We start from the raw sequence: 18,426 nt of genomic DNA, 5'->3' as shown, positions 1-18,426 counted from the left end.
CAGGAAAATGCTTTGTAAAGTGAACATTAAAAAGCCGACTATGCAAAGTTTTGATTAAAGGTTTACAGTGCGGTTATGTTGATTGTTGCATTATTGAATAATCAGAATCATCATAAATTCATCAGGTATATGATTTACCTTTTTAAAACTAAGAAATTTTTTTCCAAGTTTTTCGTGCCATACCAAGGTCATGAGTTATAAGTTTTTGGATCTCAGCCCACCCATCTCATTTTGTCCTCCTCTGAAAAAAAAATTTACCTTTCCTAAATCCATTTAATTCAATCTCCAATGCTGTGCCCTCATTTTCCTATGAGCATTTCATTCAAAATTGTAAAACACAATTTCCTACTTTCCATCCAGGCTATGATTGACATATAAATTGACCTTTAAGTTTCTTAAAACTATTTAATAAAACTTTTATTAAGGACAAAACCATTATCAACTATAGGTTTATGATTGGCTAGCTAAACTACCCGGCTAAATCCCCCTAAATCCCCCTTGGAAGATGATTTTTGGAATACCTCGTCCTCGGTTAATGGACATGTAAAATAAGGATCATCACTGCTGACTTTAAAGTCTGTAGAACATTTACTTTAAGGACTGGAAATTTTTATCTTTAACACCCCAAAAAATTCTTTAGAACATTTTGTTGAATTACATGAAATTTGGATTTTTGAGCGCTTCAGAAATCCTCCTTGGGAGCTGATTTTCGTAAAATACTTTCTTAACGGATGTCTACGTAGCAGAAAAAGGACTAAACATGCTAAATTTCAAGTCGTTAGGTCTTATAGTTCTAGTTGATTCGTGACGAGTGAGTCATTAAATGGTATTTCGCTTCATATAAACTATACCGCCCCTTTTAACCCCGTTGGAATGGAATTTCAAAAAAAAAAAAATACTGTACCTCCTTAGTTCACCTCTAGGATACTCGAGGAATATTACCGCCAAATGTCAAGTCTCTAGGTCCAACCAGTTTAGGCTGTGCGTTGTCTGTCCGTGTTAGATAGTTTACTAAGAAGATTCCATTTAAGTCACCAGAAAACCTACAAAATTATACATGTAAAATAATTCAGGGAAGTGTCCCTTATAAGGGTGGAGAATGTGGGTCTGAATTTTTTTCTTTAAATTGTGGAAGGGTTTTAATCCAGGCAATGAGCCATCCAGATATGATGTGACACAAATGTGTGCCTGGTCCATAAATGTGTTCTCTCCACGGGCCTGCAACCTGCGCAGGCGACGTCGACGCGCATCGTGGGCGGCATCTGGTGGTTCTTCACGCTCATCATCATCTCGTCGTACACGGCCAACCTGGCCGCCTTCCTCACCGTCGAGCGCATGATCACGCCCATCGAGAACTCCGAAGACCTGGCGGGCCAGACCGACATCTCGTATGGCACGCTGGACAGTGGCTCCACCATGACCTTCTTCCGGGTGAGCCCACCCTCATGGGTCTCTGTGGTTGTGGTGGTGGTGGAGGTGGTGTTGGTTGTGGTGGAGGTGGTGGTGGTGGTGGTGGTGCTCCGATCGCTTGGAGCAGACTCCAGGGGTTATCTTGCCCTATACGGAGCCAGACCGACATCTCGTACGGCAAGCTGGACAGCGGCTCCACCATGATCTTCTTCCGGGTGAGCCGATCCATATGGGTGTGGTGGTGTTATTGGTGCTCCGATGGCTTCGAGCAGACTCCAAGGGTTCTCTATCCCTGTGCGGAGTCGACATGGTGAGTGACGACAGAGCTCCGGTTACTAGCCCGGACAGCTAGGAGAGGTTCGATAGTCCTCCACCGGACCACGGGTTCACTGGGTAATTGAGAGTTCCCAGTAGAATGGGGTAGGCGTCAGCAGTCAAGGAGCTCAGGACGCAGCCAATCGTCTGGTTAGCTGAGTGAGGCGGGAGGGTAAAGGTGGTGTCTAAGTTGGGATGGGTAGCCTCAACCTCTGGTCATAGCTGGATCTCTAACACCTCGCCTGTTTCGCGTATACAGCATATTCGTATCCACACCCGTGGGGACCCCGGAATGGAAAGGGCTTACGCATTAGAGAGCTGGGTTAGAAAAAAAAACCAGGGGAGACCCTGTGGAGTTTGTACTTGTGATGAGCTAAGACTACGTACTAAGTTAACATACACAAATGGACATTACAATAAGGATTCTCTGAGGCGTTAATCCATTGTCGTCGGACTCATGTTGACAGTGTTTTACCCTTGTGCGTGAAGGTAGGCAATGAGGAATGTTTCCTCTCTGAGAAGGCTCGTCATGTTGATGGTGTAATGGCCTTGTCGTGCCCATAGATAAGATGGGAGGGATGTGTTTAGCACCCCTGATACCATAAATCAATTTACTGTGCAAGATCTCAGTGTATGGTAGGGACAAATGGTGACTGAGAGGGTCATAGTCGTGTCAAGGCCGTTACCTAGTCCCATGTTCAAAAGGGAGCCATGTCTGGCTAAAGTCCTGCAAATACTGACACATAAAACACTGTTTGATAACCAAAGATAATACATTCGTGCTAACTTAACGTTGTACTGTAAGAAAGTGAGTGGGTTCTACGCCCATCACTGCGATCAGAAATAGTGATGATCCCTTCTAGTTATTGGATTCAAATTCGATTACTCAGTCTCCAGATCGGAGAATGTTAAAGCTTCGCCTGTGTTTCTGACTGAATGCCAAAAACCTGAGTTCAGCCTTTCGATGACCAGACCTAGTGACCTAGGTATTAAGTTGTTAAGGAGTCAGAATGTATAAGGAAGTGCAAAAAGGGCAACTGCCCAGGGCACCGTGCTTAGCAAGGCCCTACGCCGACCTCTTTTATTTTCATTTTCCTTGTTTGTCCAGTTTTCTGTGAAAAATAATGGAAATTGACGAGAAGAGGAACAATTAAATTAATTGTAACTAACATGTAATTTAAAAATTTAATGATCTGGTCAATACCTTTCGATTTCAATTGGGTTTTCATGTTTGCATATTATAAAAACATGAAAAAAATTTTTGACTCGTATAATGAAGCATTTTCGATGCAGTTTGATCGTTAGCATTTTTAAAAACCAACCCGGACATAATTTATCAGTCAGAATTTTTAAATTTCCTAAGACAATTTGGCAAAAAATAATCGAAATTTAAGTTCCAGCTTAGCTTAAAAATGTTGTTTCAAAGAGTTAAATTTTCAAATATTCCTTGGTGGAGCTCCGGGTGATATTCCTGCCCCCTCCTCAAGCCCACAGTTACGCCCCTCCTGGTACGATATTAGGACTCCTCAAAAGTAAATGGCCCAAGGCACATCAAAATTTAGGGCCGTCAGCGATCATATACTCCATTATAAACATATGTATGCAATAATGTGCTAATCGGAATACTGTTTGAGTAGAAAGTTAAATTTTATAACGTTATATATCGATTAAATATGATCTCGGGTACAGTGCAGTCAGCATCTTCAGCATCTTCAGCATCATAAATAAGGACATTGCTTCCATGAAATGTCTTCAAACCCGAAAGTCAAGATTACTACATTTGTTTCGACTTCCGGTGGTGTGTCTGTTTTATTTGCATCTGTTTGCTCTGATCTGCTGACTTTCCCAATTACTGTGTTTATATTTCAACTCTCCGCTCGCTTTAGTTCTAACTGTTCCGCGTCAATTAGTGGAATGTGAAGTGGTCGTTCTGTTGCGGAAGTGCAAATACGTATGTTGCCATTTCATGTGTTTACCCTGCTAGCTTCTGAACGCTCTATACCAGACAGTGTGGTGTGTGTGTCCTGTTTTTGATTGGTGCTGCTTTAACATTGATGTAACCTAACCATGAAGGGACCTTATACGAATTGTTTTTATTGTCATTTAAAAACTAATATGTATAAACACAAGAAAGCAATTTTAAAATTTTAAAACAGTTTTTCTTTATTTCATGACCAGTAAAATGTGAACTAATGTTTAAGAATAATATATTGAAAACTCGTTGTCAATTATTTTGTAGGAAAAAAATACGGAGAAAAGTTAACAGAAAATTTGTTTCCCTTGAGGAAAAAATAATAGAAGTAAAAAATTTATATCCACATCAGATACACTGCTGAGACATGGGTTATGCATTGTTGGAAGTGTTTACTAGAAAACAATTTATTTATAGTTTAAGTCAAAGTTGTCTTCTAACTCAATATCTTTACAGAAAAATACGAGATATTTGAATGACTTTATACAATACTAGCTGTAGTAATATCGTCGCTCGGGCTGATAACAGGGTGATATAATGTCCGCGAGTTGAAGCAAAATGGATATTACTCTATGGCCATGTGGGGGATATAGAGAAATGACACACAATTATTCTTTGTATGTCTATGATTTTCTATTTACCCGTGGCGATCGGTTGAACGGTTTAGAAGTTGATGCGCTGCAGCGCCATTTAGCGGCGATTTACAAAAAAATGGATAGCATAAAAACCTCCATAAAAAACACTTCGATGTGCTCTTTTTCATGGCGATCGGTCCAACGGTATCGGAGTTTAGCGAAGTCATGCATACGTCCAATTTGATATGTATAGATGGCAGGGTGGATTAATAAGGAGTTAAGGACGTACGCCAATGCAGTGGGTACGGTTGTGGGCAGGACTCTATGATCGAGACCTACAAGAAGATGTGGAGGTTCATGGAGAACAAGAAGCCATCCGTGTTCGTGCCGACTTACGAGGAGGGCATCAAGAGGGTGCTGGAGGGGAACTACGCCTTCCTCATGGAGTCTACGATGCTGGACTACATCGTGCAGCGGGACTGCAACCTCACGCAGATCGGCGGCCTGCTCGACACCAAGGGATACGGCATCGCCACGCCCATGGGTAATGTCCTGTGACTGCAACATCCAAGTGCCGTGTCCTTTACTGTCGGGTCTTTGTTTTAGTGGTCTTAGCAGGATGTCTTATTGATGGCCGGAGTGATATGCAAGTATAACATCTTGTCAACGTTAGAGATGGGTGAGGGGCAGAGAGGTTTGAATGGGACAGCAAAGGAATGCTATGAAAGGTAAAATAAGATAAACCCAAGAAACCTCACTGGACTTATGGCAATTTCCACCATGTTTCTCACTTTTGAAAAATCCAGGTTTTACCGAAGGCCAGTGATCTCACAACTCAATTATCCTGGCTCTAGTGGTGCCAATTTTTCAGTTCGTCTTTCCATATCCATAGTGGATAAACCGATTGAAACCCACCATATAGAGTACCTCAAGGATGCATAATGTTTTTTCACCAGCATGGCTTTGCCTGGGGTTATTTTGCTAAATCATTCACCACAAATCCATCACAATTCTTCCACAGCTATCATGTCACTATCATGACTACTCATCCATCCAACTCCTATCATAGTTGTGACCTTCCTGCCTGAGATTAAATGAAGCACCTAGCTCATGGGAGCCAGGTAGTTGATTCAAGATAGATGCTTGTCGTTACAGAACACCTTGAAGACTGTATGTCCCATAGAGTGCTACTATAGAATAGAACTTGCCATTTATTTTTGCATTCGTGTTACGTTGTTGCGAGAATATCAATATAATTTTGGATAATTAATATTATTGGAACTAGTCATATTTGCAGATGGCTTTATCTGGTTCCATAATTAGTGGTTGGGTGATCAGAGCTTTAGCCTTCCGCCATGGTTCCCGGCAGGGTCAAGCTAAAATCTTCCACAAGTGGTGGATGTTGCCATGAACCAATGGTTTTATCCTCAAATCTTCCACAAGTGGGGGATGTTTCTGTGAACCAGTAGATTTTTCCTCAAATCTTCCACAAGTGGTGGATGTTTCCGTGAACCGGTGGTTATTTCGTCAAATCTTCCACAAGTGGTGGATGTTTCCGTGAACCAGTGGTTTTTTTCCTCACATCTTCCACAAGAAGTGGATGTTTCCGTGAACCGGTGGTTTTTTCCTCAAATCTTCCACAAGAGGTGGGTGTTTCTGTGAACTGGTGGGTTTTTCCTCACATCTTCCACAAGTGGTGGATGTTGCCATGAACCGGTGTTTCTTTTTTCCTCTGGGTGCTCCGTCACTGCTTCATCGCACACGTCTGATCATGTTTGTCCGCGGCTCTGTGGCCTGGCCGAGAGGCGCGGCTGGGGAGTGAGGTCGTGGACGATGCGAGGTGGTGTGTGTGCAGGCTCCCCGTGGCGCGACAAGATCTCGCTGGCCATCCTCGAGCTGCAGGAGCGCGGGGAGATACAGATGCTGTACGACAAGTGGTGGAAGAACCCGGGCGACACGTGCGTGCGGACCGAGCGCGGCAAGGAGTCCAAGGCGAACGCCCTGGGAGTCGACAACATCGGTGGGCAATCACCATCTTCTCTTCCTTAACCCATCTTTCGAACCAAACTGTATAGTCGGTCGATCCGGTAGCTGAATTTTAGTTCTTGAGTGGACATGCATATCTCCCAAGCACCAAGAGCATAATGTAACAGGGAAGAGTCGAGCCTCGTTATAGCAAACTTGAAGGTACCTATTTTGGCACTTTTGAAAGCATACCTAAGGGAAGAGGGTGTAGAGGTATACAGTCAAGCCTCATCCTTACAAACTTTCAGGAACCATAATTTTGGCACTGTTTAACAACGAGGTTTTTATGAACCAACTATTAAACAATTATTTTGATGACAGCCAAATAAATATGTTTTAAAAATTACCTACAGGGAGACAACATTATTTTGGTAATAATTTTGCAGTACCAAAGAGAAGGCATCAGTATTAATTTATTTAAAACTTCATTTTGTTCCTTTTCAATCTGGGATATTTGTACTAACCATCCTTTAATATTTCATATTATTGCTTACATTTGGGGCATAAATCAATCTGTGTTACATAATCATATTTTGTATCAAAATGGTTAACATTATAACTCATATGTACTTATTTTATAGGGTCTGTGAAAACACTTTGTATTAATTATATTTTTGTATTAACATGGTTATACTAACAATTTTTTACTGTTCCCTCCCCCTTTTTTTCAGAAATCCTAAAAAGTATATCATTCATCCCAGATTAAATTCTGCTGATTCTCCTACCCATCACTGGAGTATTTATCGTGGACTTTAGGAGTATTATATATGCAGGCCTGTGTAAAGCGAGAAAAACTGCATGGTTTATTCTTGTAATTCCTTTTTGTGACTTAATTTTATTTCCCAAGTGAAGACTAGCTTTCTTTGAACTTCTGATTTCAGACATTCTCATGTTTTAGTGACGAAAATCCCCATATTTCTGCATGGGAGTTTTTTCTTTCAGTAAACTTGAAAATAACTCAGCCAGGCCATTGTGACGTAATTTTTCGCGCTCTGATCAGTGACCTTGAAGCAGGGTGGTTGACAGAGGTGCTTGCGTGCTCAGGCGGCATATTCGTGGTGCTGCTGTGCGGACTGGCGGTAGCCGTCATGGTCGCCATCTTCGAGTTCTGCTACAACTCCAAGAGGACAACGCAGGCAGAGATGGTGAGTGCGACTCGCTCGCTCGCTCGCTCTCTCGCTGGAGGCCCGCGGGTTACGCTAGCTCTTCCAGTGGCAAGGTGAACTTCCTGACTTGCAGACGTTTTTAACACCATCTTAACAATAACTTTTATTACTGCCTCTTACCTAGTGGTGCTCCGATCGCTTGGAGCAGGCTCCACGGGTTCCCTAGCCCGATGCGGAGTCGACGTGGTGAGCGACGACACAGCTCCGGTACTAGCCTGGACAGCTGGCAGAGGTTGGGTAGGCCTCCACCGGACTTCGGGTTCACTGGGTGCTTTGAGGGGTCCCAGTGTGATAGGCGCCAGCGGTGCTGATAAGGTCCAAGGGCTCAGGACACAGCCAACTGTCTGGTCAGCTGAGTGAGGTACGGGGCTGAGGCGGTGACTATGCTGGGTCGGTGGCCCCAGCCTCTGGTCGGTGCCGAAGCTCTAACACCCTCCCGATCAAACAACAGGGAGCGATCCCTAGCAGTTCTGTTTTAAATAAGCTCTGGAATGTTTATGAAAAGCGAACTGTAATGTTACTCCCACCCTACCCTATTATGGTGCATATGTGGGAGGGGACAGTGAGAATGCCGGCCGTAAGGTTGGAATAATCTGCCTTCTACGTAGCAATGCCTTCGCAATACGGGGAAATATTATTTAATCAGGTATCCTCGGTCACATTAGCCAATTTTTTTTAAATTTAATTTCCTTGTCATTATAATTATTTAAGGATTTTCATTTCAAATTTATGAATTTTTTTTAATTATAAGTTTTGTTATCAGACTGCGACATATTTTTTATAAGGTTTGTTTGGAACAGAGCTGCCGAAAATATATCTTGTGGCGGGTCGGTCCCCCTTTGAGAAAACTACAGATCTGCGCGCCCCTGGTGGGGATGATAGATGTTTTAGCATTTCGGAGAGATATTTCTGTCCCCCCCCCCCCCCCCAACATTGCACTCGCCGCCGGTGCTGGGCACGTGACACGTGGCGGAGAGACGTGCACATGATGGTACATGATGGCACGTGGTGGCACGTGGTGCGGCAGAAGGCGGCGCCGGCCCCGCAGCAGTCGCTGTGCGCGGAGATGGCCGCCGAGCTGTGCTTCGCGCTCAAGTGCCGCGGCTCCCGCCAGAAGCCCGCGCTGCGCCGCCAGTGCTCCAAGTGCGTGCCGGCCGCCGCCCTCGACCTGCCGCCCCCGGCCTGCCGCCCCCAGGCCTGCCGCCCCCAGGCCTGCCGCCCCCAGGTCAGCCCCTCCCGGCTCCATCATCATGTAGCTGGTGGTAGTAGCACTCGGGATGTAGCTATAAGTAGCACTCGGGATGTAGCTGGTGGTAGTAGCACTCGGGATGTAGCTGTTAGTAGTAGCACTCGGGATGTAGCTGGTGGTAGTAGCAGTCGGGATGTAGCTGGTGGTAGTAGCACTCTGGATGTAGCTATTAGTAGTAGCACTCGGGATGTAGCTGGTGGTAGTAGCACTCGGGATGTAGCTGGTGGTAGTAGCACTCTGGATGTAGCTATTAGTAGTAGCACTCGGGATGTAGCTGGTGGTAGTAGCAGTCGGGATGTAGCTGAATGTAGCACTCGGGATGTTGCACTCGGGATGTAGATGATAGTTTGTGCTCGGAATGGTTAGGTTAGTTTAGTTTAGGTTAGGTTAGGTTAGTTTAGGTTAGTTTAGGTTAGTTTAGGTTAAGTTAGGTTAGGTTAGATTAGGTTAGGTTAGATAAGGTTAGGTTAGGTAAGGTTAGGTTATATTAGTTTAGGTTAGAGGGGATAACTTTCACGATTTTAAAGCAGAAAATAATATGCATTTTAAGAAATCGGAAAGGGTACCTTTCCAGTTTATTTGCTGCTATGTCATTGTACAGAAAATCCTGAAAGGTACCCTTTCCGAGGGGATACCTTTCCAGTGCATATTTGCAATAAAACCGAAACATTTTAAGAAATCGGAAAGGGTACCTTTCCAGTTTCTACCCAGCTACACTACAGCCACCATAAGTCTGAAAGGTACCCTTTCCAAGGGGAATGCAATTCTGTCGTTCCAAATGAAGGCTTTCCTACTGTTGCAGGGCGAGAGCCTGGGAGCGACCATAGAGCTGCCGGCGCGCCTGCAGCACCATCTACACGGCGGCCGCTGCAACTACGAGAACACATAGCGACAGCAGCGCCACGCGCCGCTGTGACGTCAGCGCTCGCCGTAGGAGGGGGGGCGGTGGGCCGCCCGCGAACTTCTTCAAGTCCCGTTCTTACAGCGGCGCGGATACGGAGACGGATCTCACGTAACATAGTTCCTACAACAGCACCCGTACGGATCAGCTCGGCATTGTTGAGCTCTTCCGTTTGCGTCGCTCCGTGCGACCAATAGAAACAGAGTACTTGGCCGTGGTGGGAGCCATGTTTGTTTCTGTTCTAAATACGTTAAAAATTACTCCGTACAAGGATTTCTAGTGCTATCTTACAGTTTGTCGTTTATTTTTATTATATATGTAAATTCTGCCTGTATGGTAGCTTTATTTAGAATCAAACTTAATATTTCGTAACCATTAAATGCAATCTTATTGGTTGCCGTTCGTTATACGTTTTCGTGCATTGTGGGAGCGCAGTAGCGAGATTTGTCTACGTTTACGTGATCCGTCTCTCTTTTTTTTTTTTTCCGTGCCGTTGTATAACGGACCTTACGGCCGCCTTGGAATGCGTCGGTCTGGGGCCTCGCGGATGTAGGGTTCGGCAGAGAAAGGCGGTTCACTCAGCGATCGCAATGTAAACTGAGATTAAGATCCAACAACAATTGGCTGTTGAGGTTTTAACCTCTGATGGGTGCAGACTTCGAAATTTAAAGTACAGTAAGTCCATAAAATAATGTCCCAGTATCAAATTTAAATGTTGTAGAGTTCTTGTTCAAGGTCACTAAGAGTAACTCAAACAGTTTTAGATAAGCGCATGCGTGAGTACGTACTGCTTTGTTGTTTTCTCGCTTGCAGAAAGACTCCTGAGAGTAAAATGCGGTTTTGTGTTCTGCAACTTGCTAAGAGTGAATCTGTATTTTCGTTTCAACGTGGCTAAGTTTCACTGTCGAAGTCCCTGACAGTTGGATTGGTCGCCGATTTGTTTTCCTTACTGGGATTCGGTTTGGACACGTTCTGGAATACGGCCCGCGAGTTAGGTTAGGGTTGTACATCAACAAGGCAGTTGTTATTCGCTGCCTTACCCGGACGTCTTGGAATACCGCCCTAAGCCCTCAGGTATTATTAATGCTCCTCAATTGGGCACTAGGTAACAGTGGATCAGTTAGGTTACAGTTTATACCAACAAGGCAGGGCTTATTCGCTATCTTACCAGGACGTCCTGGAATAGGTACCAGCCCTATGTAAAGGTGGAGGAGTTAGGTTAGGGTTGATACCAACAAGGCTGTGCTTATTCGCTACCTTAGCCGGACTTCTTGGAATACCAGCCCTAGGTAACAGTGGATCAGTTTGGTTACAGTTTATACCAACAAGGCAGTGCTTATTCACCGCCTTACCCGGACGTCTTGGAATACCGCCCTAAGTCATCGGGTATTAATGCTCCCCAATTGGGCCCATGGGCCACGTAAGGCCCCTAGGCGACGAATCCAAAGGCGGCTGGTGGCTTAGCCTTCGCAGACTCTGCATGTGATAGTAAATTTTAGAGACGATACTGCAAGAAATACAATGTTTTATTTTGTGTAAACCAAAGTGGAGGAAGGCCGGCCACTAGGGACGTTATATCTGTGGCTAGGACAGTGCTTTCACCATGTGGACGACAGACATGAAAGGTTATATTTTTTAGAAGAAAAAAAATACTTCAGTGTCTTAGGATTTTATAGTGAAAATAGTGTCCACAGTTTGGTTGAGTAGTGGTAACATGTATCTGTAATTAGCACAAATGGTTGACCAATGAAATAGTTCAAGAGAAATAATGAGGTGTTGATCGCCATATGAAGAAGTGAAATTAGAAAGGTTTTTTTTTTCTTTTTCGTTTTGAAATATTTTTTTTGTGATTCCATGTTTTTCATTGGCAACTTACAAACTTTTACGTATATTTCTTTAGTTGTACATTTTTATAAACAAATAGTGTATATTTTTAAGTGTTAGATTATCTGTAAATTAAATATTGTATTTAAAGATGTTGACTTAAATGCAGATAAATAAATGCCTTACTTAATAAAGAACATTGACTATCTGTTGTGATTTATAAATTTCTAATGTAAAAATATTTAAGTGAAAAAAAGTATCTCTTACAATTGGGTTAATGCGTAGTTATGATGAACGCATTGTTAAAAATGGCATGCATTCAATCGTTATTTGTAAACTATTTACAAATTATGTGAATAAAAAATAACTGTATCCCCGTAGTTTGTACGTATAACTTGATTAATTTTAAACTAATTTACGAAAATGTGTTTTAAAAAAGTATATTTGTATTTTACTTTCTTTTTTTAGTATTATGTAAAGCACTATAAATATAAGTATTTGTAACATTTGTGAATAAAAATACTTGATAAATACTACGTCATATTAATCATTTCTGTTATTTCTGCGGGGAAGGTATGGTGATTAATGGAATAAAATTTTTGAGAAAAGACGATACGCCATTATATATATTCCACAATGATGTTGCGTAAATTTTTATAATACAGCATGTATATGCATATATAATTTGAAAACAAAAAAAAATAATTGTATTGTTGGTCATAAATAATTAACAGGGACAATGAGGTAAGAAACCTGATTTACAAAAAAAAAACATTACAGAAAAAAATGTTTTACAGAGGAATCTGGATCAGTTTTCTCTCTATACACACATTCTCAATGTCAGAGAATGTAAAATGTTGTTTTAAAAAAAGAGGTTACATTTAAACCCTAAAGAAAATAGAGCTCAGTAAAATATTCTTAAAGGGAACTATTAAATGTAACCAACTGGTCAAATGTGTACAAATATATGATCAGTACACATGCAATTAATTTGATCTGTAATTCTGAACAATCAGTTTCATGAGCTGAAATATTGTCATTCAACTACCAGAAATTATTTCCGTTGGCTGTTATTATGGTACAAAATATTTTCTTATGCAAAGTTAGAAGAATTATTTTATTCGTTTGCCAGAAAAAAAAATTCCAATAAAATACATATTGAAGTGAGTCAAATAATTCCCAGAAATGCTAACTGAATAAACATAGAACAAAATAAAAAAAATTTAAAAGTAAATGTTCCTTAACGCGTCCCGTTAATAATTTTAAGTAGACACATACAAAACTTCTAAAACATTGTAATCTAATCAGTCGTTACATTAATAAGCATATTTTTTTATGATTTTTTGAAATTTTTTTTCCTTATTTCTAGCTAAATCATTACAAATTTTTAAGATGACAGTCAATATATCATTATCATCTGTTTACTTGAGGCTGGTAGGGGAGACCGGGGTAAGTTGGCAAACGGGGTAAGATGACGAATCGTATGTAACTAATCCAGAAACACAGATAGAAGGTTGGCGCCCCTGTGACCTTGAGTGTCACCACCTGCACCTACTAGGCAGGTGCAGCGGAAATCTCCAGTCAGTTTGAATGTGGCAGCTTTGAGAGGCTAACTGTTTCGTGAGCCATTGTTGTAATATTGAAGGTAGGTATGTTAAGCTATTACAAGAAAAGAGTCCATTTGTATAAAATGTTTATATATGTAAAATGAAATGCTGACTTTTGGGAGTATTTTAGTGTATAGATTGTTGAAGAAAATTTTTTAATGTTGTTCGTGAATTTGGTAAAGCAAAAATATGGCTGCTGGGGCAAGTTGACGGGGGCAAGATGACGAATTCGTCATCTTGCCCCTGCAATAGTCAACTTGCCATAGGTAATGACAGTGTGAGCATTATTTTGTATTAAATGTGTTATTTAAACCAATGATGTACAGATATGACGAACATTTAAGTAAAATAAAAATAATAATGAAATTATAAAATATAATATATAGTTCCTGTGTAATAGTCGTAACAATTTTGTTTGATTTTTTTGTAGATGCCTAGGCATATTATAAGCGGAGAACGGAAAGGAGGCGTTGGAGTGACGTAGAGATGACTGCTGATGTGAATTTTTGTCGTGATAATGGTATTGTGTGATGGTCGGATTGCCACCACATACTTCGCATAGGTTGCATCAATTGTATGTTTAGTTTGTCGGCCCTTTGAAGACATTCTACTCACATGCCTGTGACAATTATTTGGTGTCACATCCCGGACAACAAATAACTGATCGTAATGTGGGAAATCTCTTCGCTGCAGCTTATTCAAAAGCAGCAACTGTAGGCAATGCCATCAAAGGTTTTGAGGCTACTGGGATAGAGCCTTACAACCCTCAGATATTCGAAGAATGTGATTTTGCTGCTGCGGCTACATCGGAAAGAAAACTTCCCGGAAGTGAAGAACCAATGTCCACTTCAATACCAATTTCATCTCATCATGCATCAAACGATGTTTGGCTAAATTATATGCCTAATGTTTCAGGAGCTGATTCATTAGCCCAGTCTTCAAACAATGTGCAGCCAGAACAAAATAGTGATCTTATCGATGAAGCAGGGCCTTCTTCTGGGAAGGCCAATGCATGCTCATGTAGTAAAAAGGCATCGTTTTATGATTTCAAACCATTGACAGTGGCCCACAGGACAACCACGACAAGGAAAAATAGTATAAGATCAGCTTCAGTAATACGAAGAGATAGATAGAAGAAGCAGAATGAAGAGAAGAAAAATAAAAGAAAAACTAAGAAAACTGAAAAACGAAGCTCTGATCATTCTGTAGCAAAACCATCAAGCCTAAATAGTGTTTCTTGCCCTGCATGTGAAGAAGTTTACGTGAAACCTCCAAATGAAGACTGGATTCAGTGTTCTACATGTTCTGAGTGGTGGCACGAAAACTGTTCCAATTATGAAGTCAAGGAATTATATCAAAGTCGTTCAAATATGTTACAATATATCTTCTTTACATCCTGCACGTTGTTTAGTGTAGGATATCTATAAAACTATTGTTTACTTTGTCTATAAATATATATATTTTTGTTTCGTCATCTTACCCCAATAGGTTCGTCAACTTACCCCACTCCTGGGGCAAGATGACGAATGTGTTAACTATTTGGTTTCTTGTCAATAACTTCAGAACTACGCAAAGTAACACAACCTTTTTACATATTTAGGTAGAAATTAGTATGTACTTCGTATTGGTACCAAATTAGATATTATATATGCTTATTTATCTGTTAAGGCCATTTCAAAGCTTAACATCGTCAACTTGCCCCGGTCTCCCCTATATGGAATTTAATTTTTTTTTCGCCATATTTTATATAATAATTTTTTTTAAATTAAAATAAACAATTTTCATTGTGAAAGGGTCGAACCAACGATATAAATAGATCTAATCAATCATAAAAAATGGTAAATTTTTTGATGATTTTTGGAAAATTTTTCCGAATCGCTAGGTCAGTAATTACATAATTTCAATATGGCGTCCCAGGCAGCCAACAATACGGTGGACGCCGCGGAAATAAACACTACTGCACTCCAGCGGCCTCACTGAACTTGCTGCAGAATAATGAGAAAGCAGGTTGTCGTCGCGCGAAGTCACGAGCCTTCAGAAAATCTCGCTCAGCCTCGACCCCAGCTAAATGAAATGTTGTCGTTCAAACGGGAAGATAAGATTCTCCGAAGGAAGGTTGAACCCGCACGGAAAACGTATCCGCGCTGTTTACTCGAAATCTTTTAAACAATCCCTGTTTACGTGTCGGCAACCAACCTCGCGAGAGATAACAACCAACAAATGAATAGAGAAGTAGAACACGTGACGTCATGCTACAAGAATACCGTGAAAAAGTCGTAAAATAAAAAAAAATTAAAAAAATTGACACTGTAACATTTAAGCCGCACGTAACACTGAGTTCGTCAAGCTCTTTGAACGGAAGTTGATAATGCCTCGAATTTCCTGCATGTGGAGATGATGTGTTGCAGTAAATGTCCTAAGTTACCACGCACTTAAACAAAAATTAATAGAACAATTTATTGTTACAAAAGAAAAATTGTAGCTCGCATTCCAGAGAAACCGCGATCGATATCCCTGTTCGGTCGACTTGCTTCCTGTTTTCAGTGACTGCCCTAGACAAAAACATGACCAAGTTTTTATTCAAATAATAAACATGTTGAATTGTATAGTCATTTCCTCCCTAACAAAAATAAAGCTGTGTTGTCCAGGTGTTGTTGTCTGCCTGCATTAACTGTTATTGTTGAAACTGTCTCGTCGTTGTTAGCACACCGTGTTCGTCTGCGCAGATATTATTTTTGTTTTAGTAGCAGTTGCAGTCAACTCAATTAACTGTGTATCTTTGTTTGTTGGCATTCTAAATTTACTATTATTCTAAATTCACTAATTTTCTGTATTTTTTAATTTTTTGTTTGTAATCTTTTCTTGTTTTGTGTCCTTTGTCTGTGGTGTCTCTTGTGTATTGTTTGTTTTTTTGTACCGTGCACACCCCCGCAATCTCTTCTAAGAGTGTTGGTGTGCATGTCACAATTTATAAATAAATAAATAAATAAATTACTAAATTACTTCCACGGAATTCAAGTGCTGTCTGATATTTAAGCTCAAGTGTGTTCATCTGTGCTGTCGTCATTGTGTTGTCCATAATACCTGTTTAGGTTCATCGTTGGGTTTATCTGCTTGACGTAAGCTGATCTAGGCTTGTCCTCTGGGGGTTTATGTTTCATTCATTCTTAATTCTTAATTTGCTTTCTTGAATTTTTCCCATGACAAACAGTGCAAAGCTGCAATGGCGTATGGCCAAGAAATTGTATTAAATCAAAATTCCCCATCACATGAATCATTTAAAGAACATTAAAATAGTCCATTTTTGTTCCGAAGATACATTGTTTTTTTTTTTCCGCTATTTAGTTTGTTATACTATGTACGGCTCTTTGCTATAGTTAGGGACACCTGTATTTCGCGATTTCATTTCATGTCAAGGTATTTCACAAAACACTGTAGATTTTTCTAAGAGTCATGGCAAATTGTGAGGGTGCAGCAGTACGATGACCACATTCTCATTGGCCCCCGTCAAGAGCGGGACGACACCTCTCAACGACCTCAGCCAATAACCACAGGAGAAAAGCTACAGTATTTTGTGAAATACCTTGACACGAAATGAAATCGCGAAATACACAAGTGTCCGTCCCTAGCCGTAGGTTAACGGTGATTCCTTTCCAAGTAAATAGTCCTGGCAAGAGTCGTGTTCCATCGTCCTAGCTGGTCTCAACAATCGACTGGACGTTCAGGAACAGCGAATGAAGCAGATCAATGCTTCCTGTCTACGAAGGGAAACTTCGAGACTGCATACGGGCGAGAGCGATGCTCGCACTCACACGCGCGAGGGTTTATAAGAGGTAGAGGTGTAAAAGTAACGAAAAAATGTGTACCCGTATGTATTCGTTACTATAACAATCAGTACTCGTTACTTTCGTATCGTTACTCGTTACTTCTGATACCGCATAACATGGCACATGCTATGTTATGTAACAGCAACGAATCAAGTCGTATTTCGTACGCGTACAGTATGACGTCGCGTAAATAAAAATAAATCGAATATAAACAATTAAAAATATTTGATAATTAACAGCTTTTGTTAACCAAGAAACAATTAAATCTCATTAGAGCGGCTTTATTATAATATATATTTTAATAAAAACGTGAAAATACGCGATAATAAAAAAACAAAAACATACATATTTATAATTTGTAAAAAATACTTTCTTACGTTGTTTCTGTTCGAATCTAAAACTTTGTCTACACACACAATACCTTTAATAAACAGTAAAAAACTTGGACGACGAATTTCCAAATTATACTTTTATTAATAAACAAACATCGTTCTTTGTAACGAATAAGCGCGCGCATGCGTAAAACATACGAAAGATGCGAGTAACGAAATGCATTCGTGTGTAACGTTTCGTTACTCGTTACTAGATGCCGCACCCGTTACTCAGTAACGAATACATACGGTTTGCTACAGCTCTAATAAGAGGTTGTCGGCTCTCGCGCCTTACCTTGACCCGTGTCCGCCGTGGTTGCTGGAGCGACTGGACTCGACCACTCCGCCTGTCTTCCGGCCAATCACCGCGCTCCGTCCACTCCCCGCCCCCTGTCGACAGATGAGCGTTCCCGTGGCCGAGATCGCTTCCACAACACTTGCATCCTACCAGTCAAATACTACTGATAATATTGGGAAGCCTTCTTTTCACAGACGAGAGAGCCAAAACCCGAGAAGTTCCCCGAAGTTCATGCTTTTTTTTCCGTATCTTTAATGTAGCTATCCTAACCAAATCAATGTTTTAAAGTATTTATAATGTAGCTAACCTAACCTAATTTACCATTAGTATCCTTTTATCAACACCGCCATATTTATTTACAATGAACCAAAAAAAAACCGAAGATGCACGATCGCATTAGGGGAATAGTTAGGTACACGGTCTAGAGACAGGAAAAATTCGCGGGTTCAATGGCCTCCAGGATAGACTCCATGATCCTCTGCCTACTTGGACAAACGGCGCCTGTTCATTGGGTGCTGAATTTTGAGGCGTCTCAAATGGGTAACTTGTGATTGGATACCTTTTTTATTGATTGTCTCTAATTGGCCAAGAGTCCTACATATTAACAGTGAACCAATAGCAGAAGCAGCACAACGGTATAAATATTTGAATTTTAGCATATCACGAAATGAACCCGCGATTTTTTCCGGTCTCTAAACATTACTATTTGGTTTCACTAATGTCGTAAATATTTATTTTTGTTTATGTGTTATCTAAATTCTCGGTAGACGGTATTTCGTAGAAAGAATTTCGTGAATGGGACGCGCATGTATAATCACGATGCTGGCCATACGAGGCGAACCAAATTGTGGGTAGTAACAACGCCACAAAAATGTACGGAAAACAC

At 41.0% G+C, this 18,426-nt stretch overlaps 3 protein-coding genes across 3 annotated transcripts in view; 1 reads left to right on the top strand and 2 right to left on the bottom strand.

Moving 5' to 3' along the window:
* The window catches only part of LOC134539484 (glutamate receptor ionotropic, kainate 2-like), a 128,355-nt gene extending 118,447 nt beyond the window's left edge, over positions 1 to 9,908 (top strand). Inside the window, exons 12-17 of the mRNA XM_063381557.1 lie at positions 1,234 to 1,431; positions 4,591 to 4,816; positions 6,128 to 6,292; positions 7,342 to 7,442; positions 8,491 to 8,688; positions 9,515 to 9,908. Of these exons, the coding sequence (XP_063237627.1) occupies positions 1,234 to 1,431; positions 4,591 to 4,816; positions 6,128 to 6,292; positions 7,342 to 7,442; positions 8,491 to 8,688; positions 9,515 to 9,601 (975 nt within the window). The 3' untranslated portion in view covers positions 9,602 to 9,908. The remainder of the gene's footprint in view (positions 1 to 1,233; positions 1,432 to 4,590; positions 4,817 to 6,127; positions 6,293 to 7,341; positions 7,443 to 8,490; positions 8,689 to 9,514) is intronic.
* LOC134539483 (glutamate receptor ionotropic, kainate 2) overlaps positions 1 to 17,602 on the bottom strand; it is a 639,484-nt gene extending 621,882 nt beyond the window's left edge. The window contains exon 1 of the mRNA XM_063381555.1: positions 17,538 to 17,602. The gene's annotated coding sequence lies outside the window, so the exon portion shown is untranslated. The remainder of the gene's footprint in view (positions 1 to 17,537) is intronic.
* The window catches only part of LOC134539486 (hypoxia-inducible factor 1-alpha inhibitor-like), a 61,385-nt gene continuing 58,836 nt past the window's right edge, over positions 15,878 to 18,426 (bottom strand). Inside the window, exon 7 of the mRNA XM_063381560.1 lies at positions 15,878 to 17,632. Within this exon, the coding sequence (XP_063237630.1) occupies positions 17,534 to 17,632 (99 nt within the window). The 3' untranslated portion in view covers positions 15,878 to 17,533. The remainder of the gene's footprint in view (positions 17,633 to 18,426) is intronic.

This window comes from Bacillus rossius, chromosome 15 (assembly GCF_032445375.1).
Source record: "Bacillus rossius redtenbacheri isolate Brsri chromosome 15, Brsri_v3, whole genome shotgun sequence".
NCBI lineage: Eukaryota > Metazoa > Arthropoda > Insecta > Phasmatodea > Bacillidae > Bacillus > Bacillus rossius.
Note: the sequence above shows the minus strand (reverse complement) of the source record. Positions and strands in the feature narration are given on the sequence as shown.